Source organism: Microtus ochrogaster, unplaced genomic scaffold (genome assembly GCF_000317375.1).
Source record: "Microtus ochrogaster isolate Prairie Vole_2 unplaced genomic scaffold, MicOch1.0 UNK53, whole genome shotgun sequence".
NCBI classification, from domain to species: Eukaryota; Metazoa; Chordata; class Mammalia; order Rodentia; family Cricetidae; genus Microtus; species Microtus ochrogaster.
The window spans coordinates 623,123-640,965 of NW_004949151.1; the positions used below are offsets into that span (position 1 = coordinate 623,123).

At 37.9% G+C, this 17,843-nt stretch overlaps 1 protein-coding gene across 1 annotated transcript in view; it reads left to right on the top strand.

Moving 5' to 3' along the window:
• Positions 1-17,843, top strand: part of Iqcm (IQ motif containing M) — a 405,406-nt gene that overhangs the window by 115,070 nt on the left and 272,493 nt on the right. Inside the window, exon 6 of the mRNA XM_005369576.2 lies at positions 9,178-9,293. Coding sequence (XP_005369633.1) covers positions 9,178-9,293 — 116 coding nt within the window. The remainder of the gene's footprint in view (positions 1-9,177; positions 9,294-17,843) is intronic.

Below are 17,843 nucleotides of genomic sequence, written 5' to 3' on the forward strand. Positions count from 1 at the left end.
AGGGTCTTTAGGAATAGGACCCAGCTCCTGCTTTGCCAGGGACCTCCCCAACCAAAGGCCTACCTCTTTGATTTAATTGTAGTGGGGCGATCTGCTCTCGGTGTTGCACGCAGTCCCTGCAGCCTGCTTCTGCTGCCACGACGGTTCCTGCCGCCTGTGGCCTGTGTCCTCTGCTGCCGCTCCGGTCCCAGTCGGTCCCAGCCTTTCCCTGCCGGCTGCAGAGGGCATCCTCCAGCCGCCTCCGATGTGCGGGTTCCGGCCCTATATTACTTATTTAGGGTGTGAAAATTTATAATCCTCATACATTGCTACCGTACCTGCCAGTTCCAGCCTCTACAATGAGCTTTTCCCTTACACTTTTGTCTAGAGTCAGAGTTACTTTGTTAGAGTTGTGGATTCACGTAGATTTTGATGGATGTGAGCAGAGAGAGGGGTTTCATTTTCTTTCTTCCTTTCTTATAGGAGGCATTAAAACTCTTCCCACCATATTCTATATTAAGAATGGAGATTGTACTAATGTGAATATGAATGATTTTCCTTGATTGAGAATGAAGATTACATTAATATGTACATGAATGACTCTCCTTGATTTATTTTCATTCATCATAATTGAAGGAAGAATTCTCTTCTGCCAATTGGAGGTGAACGATTGGATTCAATGTGTTGTGACCTTGATAATTTCCAGCTTTCTCATTATTACTGTGGCATTTTACCAGACTGAATCTAACAGGCAGATAGAACCAGATAACATTGTTTCGGAGCATTTTAAATTCACGATTAACTTGGAGGTATCTGCCAAACCTGTTCAAACACTAGGGAATTCAGAAAGAATGGCAACCAAGATGCCACTGTTGTGCCCTGTGTTCTTTCACTCTCAGAAATAAGCTCCCACATAATTTTCTAATTTGTGCTAGGCCTGTGCTTAGAACATAAGGGCCCCAAACATGGTGCCTTCAAGTGCTGAATATTTTTGGCTAAAGAGAGAGCTGAGGAGGCAGAATTCTTCCTGACCCTTCTCTGGAATCCCTTTTATCTCCAATGCAGATTATAGAAACTGCAATTTCTCTCTCTTGAAGCAAGCCATCAAAACATAGGAGAGTCACCCCTTTGATCATCTGCCCCCCTTTATTCTGAGCCCACCCAGGACAGGTGTCATATTAAATCCTTGGAGACTAATGACCAAGTGAAGAAGCAGGCTTCTCTAAGCCCTCTCCTAGTCTGTGACCATTAGACCATTCTTAAATCCTTAATGCTAATTTTAAATAGTAAGAGATTTAGAATATTACTATCCATGTATTAAACTTATGTTAATTAGATTTCTCATTGCTGTGATAAAACATACTTGATTGGATGCAGCCAAAAGAAGATCCAGACTGTATGATGGGAAGGTGTGTCAGTGAGAGCAGCTTCAGTTTTGGTGGCAGGAGTGTGAGGCAACTGGACACACTGTTTTACAAAGTCAGGGAGATGAATTCTGACACTTGGCTGATGTTTTCCTTATTCCTTTCTTATTCTGCCTGGGATCCCTGTTCATTGGCATGACATCATCCACATCAGGTTGAATCTTTCCTCCTCAGTTAAACCATTGTGGAAGTGCTCTCCCAGACACAGGCATGTCTCCTGTGTAATACCAGATCCAGTTAAGTTGAAAATCAAAACTAGCCATTGTAAGATTTAAGTGTAAAATGGTTTTCTGAGGGTCTTAAGGTTTGTGTCATGTAGACCTTTGATAAATATACAGGATTTTCTCTTATTAATCAATGTTTTACAGGTGTATTAATCATGAACTTTATAATGTTGAGGAAACTACTGCTCTTTTCTTCCACGCATGTATTTATTTTTCTTGAGTCTATTTGAGAACAACTCATTTCAAACAAATTAAAGGTAGTTTTAATAATGTTAAAATATATACATTATTCATTTCATTTTACAAAGTAATGCACATGAATCAATTTAAAAGGATTTTTTAGTAATTGCTTCTAAAATTCAACTAATATAACAGATATAATTCAGCTACCCAAGAAACTTTTAGGTTTGCTTATTCAAATGATTAAGATGCTATTTGTCAACTCTGGCTTACCATCCCTTTTAATTATATAGATAATCAAACCAAGAACTGCTAATTCTCTCTCCCATTATTAATTGTTTGTAATTACCTACAGATTAAAACTGCAAGTGTAATTAACTCTAAGAATTAAATTGTTACAAAGGGATTGATAGAAGGAAACAGAATGATCTTAGCGTTAAAGAGGCTCTGGGGACCGAGGACAATAAACCCGTTTGGTTCTGTCATGTCCTAATAAAGATATATTGATTTCTCATTGGGACATCCTCCTCTGTCAGGGGCAGCTGCATGGACTGTTAATTCAAAGCATTTAGTGTCTTGTTTGAGTGAAAGCTTCTATATGAAGTTTGAGTTGCGGTTGCCTTTACCAATATCCAGATGAACTGAACAAATCTATTGTTTGCAATGTGGGGGTGCTAGGTAATACTTTTCCTTTGCTTTCTGCTTTCTCCTCTCATTCCCTCATGCCTTGGTGACAATCCTAAGTACACAGCTTATCAGTTGTCTGTGAATCTCTGCATAGTTTAAAATTCTAAAATAAATATGTTTATTAGGTTTTAGAAATATTTCCCACCTGTGTAAATAATTGACTCATGTTAAGTATATAAATTTAAATAAAAATGGAGAAATTAAATAAAAACTCCCACCTGGAAGATATTTAGAAACTATTGCCATTATAAATATCAAGATATTAGACACTGAGGAAAGATGATTGGTGGGAAAATTCTGTCCTGAGAAAAGATAGCACTTTAAAATTGCATGCTAAAATATTTTTGTTCCTCGGTGGGTAAGTCCTTGCATGGGGACTTACACTTGTATGATTGTGTGTTTGGCATGTCAAACTAGTGCCAAACTGTTGGTGGCACATTGGAAGAATGCAAAACATTTTTTATTGTGCCTCAATATGGAATCATGTGAGCTTGTGCTATGGTAACCTCTCTTTAAAAAGAGAGCCTAAAATAAGAGTCAAGGAAAAGCAAAAGCAGGAAGATGTCAGTGTGAGGAGTGCTTTAATACTTGTCTTTAATGTTCAAGAATTTCGGCTCTTTCTGAACTCCTTATGTTTTCTTCCTAAAATACTATATTTACCAAGATGTTAAAATCCCCAAGTGCTTTCTTCTGCCTTGTTGGCTAATATCTGGGAGTACTGAGCATTTTAATTATTCCACATGTGAATGTGTGGCCTGTGACTGTGGAGTGTGTGTGCACTCGCAAGCACGCGCGCATACACACACACATGCACACACACACACACACACATGCCTAGGTATCATGTCAGAAGACTGTTGACTCTGAGAAGACTGTGTGATAACTTAGTCTGATATGTGACTCTGATTTTCTTTAAACTATAAGCTTATAACTTTGGACTGACTTTGTGGAATAAACTAGAATTTGTTGCTTGTCACCTTGTGTGCTGGCTTCTGAGGGGAAGTCATTAACATACATCAGTGTGTGAATGATTGCCTTGAAGATTTTAGTAGAGCCTTTACTGCTTCTTGGAGTGGAAAAGTTATAGCTATATTTTCTAGTGTGATACCTACATACTGGAGAAAATAATACATGGCCTTCTCAACTGCACAAGTCTGTCTGGTGGGTAAACAGGATAAAATATTTGGAAATGCTCCGAATTCTTCTTTCTAAGTAAGTTGTGTAGTGTTAGTTCCATATGGGGAGGTTCATTGCTGGTCAGGAAGGTCTCCTACTTTGCCCATATAGTTTAATTTTGTGAGACTAATTCTATATCCTTTTGAGTTTTTCTTTTATATTTTCTGGTTTTAGTATGTAGTAATTGTATAGATTAATGGGTTTCATTAAAACCTCTGTGTGTGGTGCCTCTGTGTGTGTGTGTACACAAAGAGGTACCACACACACACACAGAGGCATCACACACACACAGAGGCACCACACACACACACATAGGCACCACACACACACACATAGGCACCACACACACACACACAGAGGCACCACACAACACACACACACACACACACACAGAGGCACCACACACACACACACACACACACAGGCACCACATAGCCTATTGTATTTAACATGAGGATCCTTACACTTTTTTCTTAAACAACACAATATCACTCTTCTTTATGATTGACTAAAACTCAATTGTGCACACTCCACATTTTATTTATCGTTTATCTGTTGATTGGCACCTATACTGATTCTATAACCTAGCTGTTATGATTAATACAACAATAAAGGTGCTTGTAGGCTGGGCGGTGGTGGCGCACTCCTTTAATCCCAGCACTTGGGAGCCAGAGGCAGGTGGATCTCTGTGAGTTCGAGGCCAGCCTGGTCTACAAGAGCTAGTTCTGGGACAGGCTCCAAAGCTACAGAGAAACTCTGTCTTGGGGAAAAAAGAGGTGTGGTGCGGGAGAATTGTCTGTATTCTGTCAATCATGTTATAAATAAACGCTAATTGGCCAGGCAGGAAGTATAGGTGGGAAAACCAGACAGGAAGTAGAAATGATACAATGAGAACAGGAGAATTCTGGGAAGGAGAAAGTTGACCCCTCCCACTCCTGCCCAGATCACCGAAGCAGCAGGATGTGATCTACTCCACTGAAAAAAGGTACTGAGCCACATGGCTAACACAGATCAGAAAAATGGGTTAATCAAGATGTGAGAGTTAGCCAGTGAGAATCTAGAGCTAATTAATCAGCTTATAATTTATGGAGACCTATGTGTGATTTTCTTTGGGACTAAACAGATGGGCGTACCCAGTGGGACAAAAACCACCACAACAAGCAGGACTGGCCCTTCATGTTACAGAGGTGGTTGTATAAGTATCTCTGTAATAAGCTGATTTTGTTTCTTTTGGGAATATACCATAAGTATTTTACCTATATCATAAAAAAATCTATTTTAATTATGTGAGGAATATCCATATTGAGTTCCATCCTGGCTGGGCTATTTACTTTCCTGCCAGGAGTGGATCGTCCTTATCTGACCTGGCATCTTTAGCATCACTTCTCATTTTCGGTTTTCTTCATGATGGCCATTCTAACGGGAATGAGATGGGAAATCTATATAGTTTGGATTTTCATATTTCTCAAGATTCTAGATATTTTTTCATGTATCTATTGGCCTGTTGCCCTTCCTTTGAAGTGTCTTTTCAGATAATTTGTCCATTTATTGAGTTTATTGTTATGCCTTTGGTTGTTATTTTTTGCTTCTTTATACATTCTGGATATTAAATAAATAACTGTTGGATGAGTATCCGGGTAAGATTTCTCTCCCATTCTGTAGACTGTCATTTAACTCTGTTGTTTTCTATACTGTACAGAAGCTTTTAAGTTTATTACTGTGTAGTGTTCAGAAAATCCTGGCCTCTGTTGGTTTCTTAAGGTGGTTCACAGTTACTGACTTTACAATTAGGTCTTTGAAGTGATTTGTATGGGGGACATAGGAGTCTGCTTGCATTCTTCTGCAAGTGTGTGTACAGTTTTCCAAGTACCATTTGTCGAGGAGGCTTTTATCCAATGTATGTTTCTGGCACCTTTGTCAAGAGTCAGATGGCTGTAGCTGTGAGCTGAGGCCAAATTTGACTTGCCAGTGTTTATATAGCTATTTTACTCACATTGCTAATGAGCCAGAAACAAGGGCCCAATTCAAGTAAGATATTGTTCTGGCCCCAGAAAAGTTTGCGAATTGAAATCAGAGACTGGAAAAAGAGGTTCTTAGTTCTTTGCAAAAGGGGTTCTCAAACTTTTTGACTTGTAACCTCCCTTTTGCCTAGAAAATATTTATGAGCCCCAATGTATAAAGATATACAAAACAGGCATACAAATCAGCAGTTTACTTATAAATCAAGAAAAAGTTAGTTTTAAAACACTTCTTTGGTATACATGTAACTTTACCACTAAAGATTAGGCGAATTTGCATAATAATGGCATAAATGTGCTTGTTTACTTTATAAAAAGAATTAAATCTTAGCTGAATATGTGAAACTATGACATAGGCTACCTTCATCTTTTTTTAGAGTTTAGATATTTCTATATCCAGCAATGCTGAAAATGTTGCATCTCATAAACAGTGTAATGCAGAACTACAGAATGTTTAGGGCCATGTCAGAAGTTGTTGGCAGTCTTTCCCACTCCCAAGCCAAAATTCACTCAATGTATATATATATATATAGAAAAATGATGCTCAAGCCAGCAACTCAAGCATTACTTTTTTTATTTTTATTTTTCCATTCAATTATTTACACTTCCTTCCCTCCTCCCAATCCCCTCCCACTCACCCACACCCCTTCCTCCCTCTTCCACCCTGCTTAAGAGAGGGCAGGGAACTCTGCCCTGTGGGAAGTCTAAGGCCCTCCCCCTTACATCCGTCCAGGCCTAGGGAGCTGTGCATCCATATAGACTAGGGTCCCAAAAAGCCAGAACATGCCATAAAAGCAAGTCCCAGTGCCTTTATCAAAACCTTCTCAGTCAGCCCCCATTGTCAGCCACAATCAGAGAGTCTGGTTTGATCACATGCTCATTCAGACCCAGTCCAGCTGGATTTGGTGAGCTCCCATTAGATCAGGCACACTGCCTCAGTTGGTGGACCAACCCCTCACGGTCCTGACTTCCTTGATCGTCTTCTCCCTCCTTCTGCCTTTCAACTGGACCGTGGGAGCTCAGTCCGTTGCTCTGATGAGAATCTCTGTCTCTATCTCCATCCATCACCAGACGAAGATTAACTTTTGCCTGGCAATCTTGTTTGCTTCCAATTTCCAGGAGGATCTATATATGTTTTTCTTTGGGTTCATCTTGTTATTTGGCTTCTCTGGGCTTCTGTAAAGCAAAGGACACTGTCATTAAGACAAAAAGGCATCCTACTGAATGGGAGAAGATCTTCACAAGCCCCACATCAGACAAAAGTCTGATCTCCAAAATATATAAAGAACTCAAAAAACCAGACTTTAAAATTCTAATTAACCAAATTAAAAAATGGGGCACTGAACTGAACAGAAAATTCTCAACAAGAGAAGTTCAAATGGCCAAGAGACACTTAAGTCATGTTCAACTCCCTTAGTGATCAGGGAAATGCAAATCAAAACAACTTTGAGATACCATCTTACACCTGTCAGAATGGCTAAAATCGAAAACACCAATGATAGCCTTTGCTGGAGAGGATGTGGAGTAAGGGGAACACTCATCCATTGCTGGTGGGAATGCAAACTTGTACAACCACTGTGGAAATCAGTGTGCTGGCTTCTCAGGAAATTCAGAATCAACCTACCTCAAACAGTACCTTTAAAAATCAAATTCTAATACACATGACTTTCATGCTGAGGAATGAAGTCTGCTTTTGCAGTCAAGAAAAGAAAAGTTTGTTTGTATATTAAAAGAACTACAATTCATAGCGTCCAGTCACCTGGAATCTGAGCTGGCCTTTTCCTGCAGCATTTTTTGGCACTGTTTGTTATGGAGGCATTTGAAACCCAAAGTGTCTGCAGGAACAAACCTGCAGTGAAGGTGCTCAGCGCAACATGGACATTGACTGCGAATTAATTTTAGATTGTCACACATTCTAAACTCTTTACTGTCGCCATTTTCTTTGCTGTCACACAGATTCAAGTATCCAATCTCATGGGTCGCCTTGCATAACTTAAGAAGCTGGGCACTAGACATAAACAACCACTCATTGAAAGGGGATGGAAGAGGAAATGTGGGATATTGCTTTGAGGTTGAGAGCACTGGTTGTTCTTCCAGAAGATCTGGTTTGATTTCCAGCACCCACATGATGGCTGCCAATCATCTGTAACTCCGTTCCTGGGAATCTGACACTCTCTTCTGGCACCCACGGGCTACGAATGCACATGATGCACAGGCATACAGAGACAGAAAACACCTATACAAATAAATACATAAATAAATATTCAAAGAAGAAAGTGTGAGGACTTGTCAAACCTCTAATATGTCCTGTGCAATCCTGCATCTTCCAAGGGCTTATAAAAGTCCCAATTAAAGTAAAAGGTATAAGACCTTGTCCTGGCCAGCACCTTTTGTTCTTTTAATCTAACCAGTTTTCTCTAAGCTGCTTTTTATTGAAATTTGCTTTCACTAAAAAATTCTTTCTTCATATTGAATCAGGAATAACATATATGATTTATTGTCTTCCCTTTTTAAAGAGATTTTAAACTTTTTGATAGAGATCAGAGACTCTTTTGGCCAAATAGACAATCCTATTTTAAAAAATGTGCATGTGTATTATGATATTTGCAACAACATTTGCCCTTTTATGATTTAAATTTACATTTTTGCCTCCCTATAAGACATTCAGCCTTTGATTCTCTAAATAAATTGAAAAGCAACTAAATAAAACAACTATTTCTGAAGTCTCAAAATTCTTGTGTAATACATCATAGATGACTATTGAACTGACATTTTCAGAAGAGAACTTATGAGTAAATATTAGGAAAATAAGAAATCCAATACCACGTGGCTTATTTGAATGATAAGATTGAACTAATTGTTTTCTTTTAAAAATAATAGGTAACTGTGTGAAACAAATCATTAGGTGGTTCTCAAATTTCCCCATCATTTATTTAGAGACAAGATTGTGGCAGAAATCCCAAGGAAGAACTGAGAGCCTCCGCTGTCTGGCCATTTCCTCTCTCAGTAATATTCACCTTGGCACTGGTCACAGATTCATTTACGTTGCAGTTTTAAGACTTAGTCCTTAATAATAATTCTCTGGACTTTCTTTTGATGTGTTTGCTTTCCTATTCTGTTTTCTTTTCCCTTTGCTTTGTCTATGTGCTATTCACAAATAGAATTTTGCTTTAAGTTTTCTTTTTAAAGATGAAGTCAGCGTTCTTGGGAGAAATAAGTGATGGAAATGAACCCACTAGCCTTCTGATGGGCACACTGCATGCAATAAAAACACGAAGCTGTACTGGAAGGAGCCAATTAATTCAAGTCTTTCTCTAGGCAGTGCCATCGCTTCTTCATCTCTCTCTGATGAGATGACAAGATGTGATTTTAACACAGAGAAGTGAGCCCATAAAAATGATTTGCTTTCCTCTTTGTATCATGAAGCAATATGATCAGTGTGTACTCTCCTTAGATAAATATTACTTTAACCTCTATCCATATTTCTAGCAGACAGGATGTTTTATGACTGGAGAAGCATTGCATCCATGAGGTCCTCCCATTTGCCTCACGAGTCTGTTCAGAGCCTATCCAGATCATCTGGGATATTTAAGGATTATTATATGGTAAGTGTTTTAAAGTATAGTTGTAGAGTTTGCTTGCTAATTGTTTTCCCAACAAAATATTGGGTGAATTTTGATTTAAAAAATGAAATTTTACCTTGGATCTATTTTTTTTTATTCCTAAACTCTTCATCAAGTCCATCATTTTAGCCAACTATGCAGGTTCATGCCTTGCACCTGTGAGGCTAAAATAGGAAAATGGCCATAAATTTGAGGCCAGCCTAGTTATCAGTTTTGAGATACTGTCTCAAAATCAAAAGCAACCTAACACAAACACTCAAAAATCTTTTTCCCCAGAAGTAAAGACTGAACACTTTTATCATGTTTTGTGTAAAATTTACTAATTACCTTGATCCATAATATATGCATTATATTTTATTTGAAAAGCACTTAGCCAAAGGGTCATCACATGGTTTGTTCTACATGTGATTGCAGTGCTACTGTTTTTTCTAATTTATTTATTTATTAAAGATTTCTGCCTCCTCCCCACCACCGCCTCCCATTTCCCTCCCCCTTCCCCGATCAAATTCCCCTCCCTCATCAGCTCGAAGAGCAGTCAGGGTTCCCTGACCTGTGGGAAGTCCAAGGACCACCCACCTCCATCCAAGTCTAGTAAGGTGAGCATCCAAACTGCCTAGGCTCCCACAAAGCCAGTACGTGCAGTAGGATCAAAAACCCATTGCCATTGTTCTTGAGTTCTCAGTAGCCCTCATTGTCCGCTATGTTCAGCAAGTCTAGCCATAAATAAAGGACATTGAGCGTATGATTCGCGATCCTAGAGAAGCTAAATAAGAAGGTGAATCCAAAGACAAACATATAGGCATCCTCCTGAATACTAACCTTTATCAGGCGATGAAAGGAGACAGAGACAGAGACCCACATTGGAACACCGGACTGAAATCTCAAGGTCCAAATTAGGAGCAGAAGGAGAGAGAGCATGAGCAAGGAACTCAGGACCACGAGGGGTACACCCACACACTGAGACAATGGGGTTCTATGGGGAACCCACTAAGGCCAGCTGGCCTGGGTCTGAAAAAGCATGGGATAAAACCGGACTTGCTGAACATAGCAGACGGCTACTGTTTTTTAAATTACATCATGAAGTTAGAAACTGAAGATGATGCCATCTGTTTGAAGTGTAATAATTGAAGGACTGAGAAAACCCAAATGCAGTTTCATGACTCCCCACTCATGGCTTTTAGAATGAAGGCTCTAATTCAGAGCATGTGTCTCTCCCATCTGACAGTCTGGGTCTTCACTTTGGGTTTTTCTACTAGAGCCAGTCTTTGGATGCTGCTCTGTGAATACCACAGGAAATTCAAGTTTGAATATCTTTAGCACCAACTATTTAAAAGAGATCACAGAATAAGAACCCCATGTCTCAAAGAGTCAGCGTATTTATCTTATGCTTCTTACTGAATCTACCCTGTGTATGAACAGGCATGAACCATCTCTTATCCTTTGTCTTTTTATGTCAGTGGTTTTTTTTTTCTTGACTTTCCATTTGCTATCATAGAAAATATGGCATTGAATGGTGCTATGTTGATTAAACATCAAACGTTAATTCTTCTCACAGTTCTGGGGCTTAGAAGTGGCTATCAGGTGGCTGGTAGGCCTATTTCCTCTGAAGTGTGAACTTACTGAGGTTGTAGACGTGGTTGCTGTAGACAAATTAGCACCGTGAGAGATGCTTCAGTCCTTAATGTACTTACAACATACATAGTCATGACAACACAAGTTTGGACATTCAACACCCATATAAAAGCCAGACATGCTGGTGTGTGTCTGTAACCCCAGCACTGGAAAGTGAGGGACAGGGAAGTGGAGTCTGGTGGCTAGCTACTCTAGCAAGTCAGTGAGCTCTGAGTTCAGTGAGAGATTTTTTGTCTCAAAAACAGATAATGACTGAGGTAGACACCCTCAGCCTGTGTCCTCCACACACATGTGTGTACACATGTACCTGTAAGCACACTTGTACACAGGAACACACGCATACACATCCCCCTTAATACACAGAGAGTACTTTCCTATCCTACAAAACACTAACATTCCATGTGGAGATAAAATAACAAGTTCTAAGTTGATTTCTTGTATTAAATAATTAAAATCATTACAAAATAGTCTTATTTAATTAAAAAATGTACATTTTACAATGCTCTGTTTTAACTATTCTTCAGACTTGGACTGTACACGATCACACTCACACTTCTCTGTTATTGCTTCTACTGTACAGAGACAAGGACAGTAAAACTCAGCTTTTTATTTTGTTGTGGGGACAAGTGAATATAACATATTTTGCTTTGAAATAGTCTGTAGAAGTATTTCAATCCCTTGGCATTCCAAATTAAATAATCATCTATAAATATGCTGGGTCATATCACTGCAGTACTGGAGTATGTGTGATACATGGGCTTCACAGTGGGTGTACCAGCTGCAAATTGACTGCTTTATTAACTTTAATTGACTTGAGAAAGTCACCGTTGTTGCGCTTCCTTTAGGTTATGAGAACACTATGTCTTTTAAAGGTAAAATGTTTCTATGAAACATAGTTTGTAATTTAATAATTAGAAGTAATTAATTTTGTAATTTAATAATTAGAAGCATTTAATTCTAATTTAATAATTCAAAAATGATGTACCTCATTTGTACTTGATGGCTGACTATATTAGCAGTATAGTAGACTATCCAATTGTTTTAAACAATGACACATGGATTCCTAAAACTTCTTTGTAAAGTATAAATAAGGCCCTGTATCCTAGAGGAATGCCTAGATGGGTTATATCTTATAGCCTCTGAAAAAATAGAGATACTTATAGTCTTCATTATCTTGAAAGGTAATATTATCTAAGGTAAGTGAAACCTGTGGATATAATACCTCATACAAACATAAAAATGTAAGGTTATTTTATAATCAAATGTGCAAGACCACTGTTTGCAATCCCCCCTCTTCAGTTTCATCTTATAACTCTGAGAATATATGGAGCAGTCTTAGAAAGTATGGGCCTGCGTACTATGGTTACAATAGACAAAGCAAAGCAAACTTTTGATGTTAATCAGCAGAGATGTGATGTTTAACATATGTATCTACAGCATTGTTTCTATTGTATGAGTGTTTGCCTATATGTATATACATACCACTTCAGTAGTCAATGGTACTATAAAGTCCAGAAGAGGACTGTGTGTCCCCCAAAACAGGAGTTACATGTAGTTTTGAGCTGCCATGTGGGTGATGAAAATTGAAATGGATTTCTCTGCAAGTGCAGCATATGCTCTACCCACTAAGGCATCTCTCCATCTACAAACTTTTCCTTCAAGATGGTAATAATTAAAACAAAAGCTGATCATGAGAAACAGAAGACAGTGAGGAAACATGCCTTTCAGTCCTGCAAGATTCTCCTTGGTTGATTTGCTGATTCCACAATTGCAGTAAATAGCTCTAGGGTTAAGAAAGCTTTCCCTGAAAGGAAATGTTTCATGTTGTGATCTCTTAGAATGATGGAACAGGAGTGACCCTTGTCTATATGCCTTCAAAAAAGATATCATGAATGAAGACAAGACTTACACATGGCCATTATAGAGTAACTATCTAGCAACTCCATGTCCTAGGGACAGGGAGAAACCCATTGTTGAAAAATCATCCCTGACATTAACTTGGAAGGAGAGGATTAGAAGAAAATGGGACTTGATCTTATAATTGATTGCATTATAATTATTTACTATTAATATTTTAATGCATGTACACATGTATACATGGTGTATGTGGAGGCCAGAGATCAACACTGTATCTAGACGTCACAATTTGAATAAATTATCTAGACAGTAAGCCCAGGGATGCTCCTGGCTCTGCCTCCTCATCACTGAGATTACATGGTGCCACACCCATATTTTACACAGATGCCAAGGATTGAATCAGGTCTTCATTATGCAGAGCAAACATTTTACCCACTGAGCCATCTTCCCAACCCTCTGTTTTCTATTTTAAGAAGGAATTTTGTGCCTTCTAGACTTGGATTTCCAGCCATCTCTTCAGCCTCTCTAGGTGAGCCTATGTGGGAGAGGAGAAACTGGCTTGGGAAGTCCTTGTGTATATGTGTTCCTTTTATTAGTTAATGGATAAATAAGCTGCTTTTGGCCAATGGCTTAAAAGAATATAGCCAGGCTGGAAAAGATATATAGAAAGAACAGTCAGAGTCAGAAAAAAGGCATGTAGCCATTGTTAGACATAGACACACTGGAAACTTGCTGATAAGCCAAAATCACGTGGTGATACACAGATGAATAGAAATGGGTTAATTCAAGATATAAGAGTTAGCCAGAAATACACTTAAGTTATTGACCAAGTAGGATTGCAATTAATACAGATTTCTGTGTGATTATTTTGAGTCAGGGCAGTCAGGAAAAGAACTAGCAGCCTCTGCTAACAATTGGCATGCCACCATGTACATCTAAATTCATGTAAAACCTGAGAGAGCTTGGAAAGAAATTCTAGGCACATACAATAAAACAAAGTTTAGCCTCATTTTTTTTTCCTTTAGATGGGCTCTGTCTGCTGGCAGGGAGCAGGGGTGTTGTGGCTCCTTTAAGAGAGGTCTTACTAATTCAGTGGTAACAAAAAAAAAAAGCAAAAACAAAAACAAAAATCATGTTGCTTGAAAATGGCGACTTCCAGGTCCATGCTCCCAACACAAACTCTGGCTCCTTCAGGAGGCCAAGTTTTGAATGGATTTGTAGGCAGTATGCTACAAGTTACTTGGTAGCAGTATGAATCACCTGGATACCAGAGTTGAGGTGGTGAGTATGGCTCCCACCTGGCAATCTCAGAGTCAGTGAATGGACCTCCACCATGTTGAGCTGGGCAGAGCCAACAGGCAGGACGGTGGAGTCGGTCCTAGCCACGCCTGCTTAGCATTTTTAAAAAAAGGTGCTTCTGGTCAGAAAATAATTACAGATATGCATGCAATAAAGGAAAATCCAGATGGAAAAGACCTCTAAATAGGTCACAGTGTTTGATAAATGTACATAGGCTTGGGAGAGAGAAGAAAAAGAATATAGACAGTTATAAAAAAAAAAGTAAATGGTTTTAAATAGTAAAACAAAGTCTTTAAAAAGAGTATAGGTAGACATAGATTAAAATAATTAAAAAATAAGCCATGTAAAGATGGAATATACACAGAGAGTTTGGATTATGTATATTATTGTGTTTTATTTGAATTTTTTGACTGGCAAAGAGCTAAGTACAGAGAGACATTTCTGCTAAGCTAAACCAACATATATGTTTTAAAGGTATCTTGACATCAAATTTGGGTCTAAGAATATTCTGCTTTGGAAAAGAGGATCTACTTTTGTTTCCACAAATGATGAAAACCTGTGGATTCCTTTCAGACTAATGTGGCTTGATGAATCAAGTTCCCCCAAATGTCACTATGAACCCATGAACACCCCAAAATTACTTCATCTAACCAAAAAAAAAAAAAGCAGGAAGCTGTTTCGAGAGAACTACCTCCAAGTTCCCAAATAGTGTTTTAAATATTTGCTTACATTTAAAGGGGTATGCGATAAAGATGAATACTTTGTATTGGCATAGATCTTGGTTTATTGATACAAATTGAAGGTTAATTTTGTTAAGGTTAATCTTGTATATTTCTACTCTTGATTAAGATATTGTGTTTTTGCAGCTCATTTAAAAATGTACTGTATAATTAAAAATACAGGCTAGTAGATTGTCAATAATAATCAATCTTGTAGTCATATTAGTTAGGTTTTATAGATATATAGATGTAGTTATGAGGTTGCTAGTTAGTTCTTAGCCATTTAACCTTGAAATAATCACACAGAAACTATATTAATTAAATCATGGCTTGGTCTATTAGCATTAGCTTCTTCTTGACTAACTCTTACATCTTAATTAATCCCATCTTCATTAATCTGTGCATCACCACAAGGTCATGGCCTACCAGTAAAGTTTCAGCACATCTGTCTCCGGTGGCCGGTCCATGGCTTCTCTCTGACTCTGCCCTTCTTTCTCCCAGTATTCAGTTTAGTTTTCCCCACCTCACTCTCTTCCACTATAGCTTGCTATAGGCCCAAAGCATTTCCTTTATTAACCAATGATATTTCCAGCATACAGAGAAAAATCCCACATCACCTCCGCTTTTCTGTTAAAATAAAAAAGAAGGTTTTATTTTGAACAAAATAAAATTATATATAATCAACAGTTATAAAGCAATAATTAGAGTTACAATATTTATATCTATTTTATCTTTTATCATGACTAAGGAAAACTATAATTATAACTACAAATTCTTCAACTCCATTGAAGACCCCAGAAGGATATAATATTACCTAAGTAAACAGGAAGTACATTATAAGCAACTTCCAAAACTCAAGAAATGACAAAGACATCTTACTGCCTGGATAGTCACCCAAAGTTTTTCTGTACCATTGGAGCATCCATCTTCAGCCTACAGGCCCTTAGTGTCCAGCAGACTTTTTTATGAAGCAGAAAATTTCAAAGACAGTTCTGCCTATATTGCCAGCTTGTCAGTCATGTTCTTCTGTGTCCTGCAGAATGTCTCGCAGACTCTTTCATGAAGCAGGGACCCTGAAGAATCATCTCACCTTTAGGCAAGTTGAGTAGTCATTTCTCTACAGGTCTTGCATGTCCAGTTTGTGAAGCAGTCCAGGCAAAAGCAATTTCTTGCCAAAATTGATAACCAACTCCATAAGGAGACTCTTCAATGCCCATCTTCCTGTTGAAGTAATTGGTGCAGCCAGGAGCAGATGTATCTCATTGTCATGTAAAGTCCTAAATTCTTAAAATACTTCAAATGCTATATTCTGTAGTCTTTGAAAGATTTGAAGAATTCCTATCTAACTGAAATATATCTATGTACATCTAGAAAATCTAACATGACTACAAGCTTGACTATTATAGATGACTCTTTATTTACCTATATTTCTCAATTATATATTACATTTTTAAATGAGCACAATCACAACACCTTAATCAAGAGGAAAAAATATATACACAATATAATAAAATTGACTTTAAATTTGTATCAATAAACCAATAATTATAACAATGCAAATATTTATAGCATATCCCCCTTTAAATGTAAAGAAACATTTATAAGCAATGTTTGGGAATATGGGCTTAGTTCTTCTCTAAAATTCTTCTTGCTTTTTATTGGACAAAGTAATTTTTTGAGGGTGTTCAAGGCAACTTTTCAGGGGCTCTTGGTCCATCAACCATATTTGGAAACAATCCACAGGTTATCATCCTCTTGGAAACAAAAGAAGAACCTCTTTTCCAGAGCAACATATCCTTAGACACAAATTCTAAAGTCAAGATACCTTTATTATATACATGCTAGTTTAGCTTAGTAGCCCATACAATGAAATGTCTCTCTCTGTTCTTAGCTCCTTGCCAGTCAAAAAATTCAAAGAAAACACAATAGTCTACATAATCTAGACCCTCTGTGTGTATTCCATCTTTACGTGGCATTCTTTCTTTACTCCTTTTAATCTTTGACTCTCTGTATTCTGTCTCTTAAAATACTTTACCTTTTTAAAAAATAAAAACATTTACTACTTTTTACAACTGTCTATGTTCTCTTTCTTTTCTCTCCCAACCCTAAGTACATTTATTTAACACTAACATTTAGAAGTCATTTTTAAAAAAATCTGAATCTGTCTTTATTGTGTATCTGTAATTATTTTCTGACCAGAAGTGCTTCTTAAAATGCTAAACCCTTCTTATGAATTTAAGCTGCAGCATTACTAGGGTATATGTGGTGATTTCTGCTTGCTCCATGTAGTCAAACATGGTGGAAGTCTGTTCACCACCTCTGCAAGTTGTGTACATTGCCCCAGTTCCAAATATGCAGCCAGTCTATACAGAGCCTTTTTAAGCAGTTTGTAACATGCTGCTTAAAAACCTTATTTAAATGCTTGGACTCCTGAGAGAGCTTGAGGTCATGCTGGCAGCATGGCCTAGAAACCCAGCATTTCAAAGCACTACAGCTTTTTCCTGCTACCACTGAGTCAGGAAAACCTCTCCTCAAGGAGCTGTGGCACACTGTCAGCAAACAGTAAGAAACTGTGTTAATATCTGTATTTTTGTGCTTAGAATTTCTTTTTAAGTCCTCTCAGGTTTTAAGTGGATTTTAGTCGGCCACGTGGGTGCCAATTTGTAGTAATGAGGCCTCTATCTAGTTCCCAGCCACTTAGCCCTGAAATAATCACACAGAAACTATATTAATTAAATTACTGCTTGGAACATTAGCTCTAGTTTCTTATTGGCTAACTCGTACATCTTAATTTAACACATATCCATTAATCTGTGCATCCATGGCTTCTTTCTGACTCTGCCCTTTTTTTCTTCCAGCATTCAGTTTAGTTTTCCCTGACTAGCTCTGTTCCCCTATAGCTTGCCCAAAGCAATTCCTTTATTAACCAATAATATTCATCACATACAGAGGGAATCCCACATTATATAGAAGTATATTTCATTTAAGTATTCTTCAATCTATCAGAGATCTTCAGAATATGGCG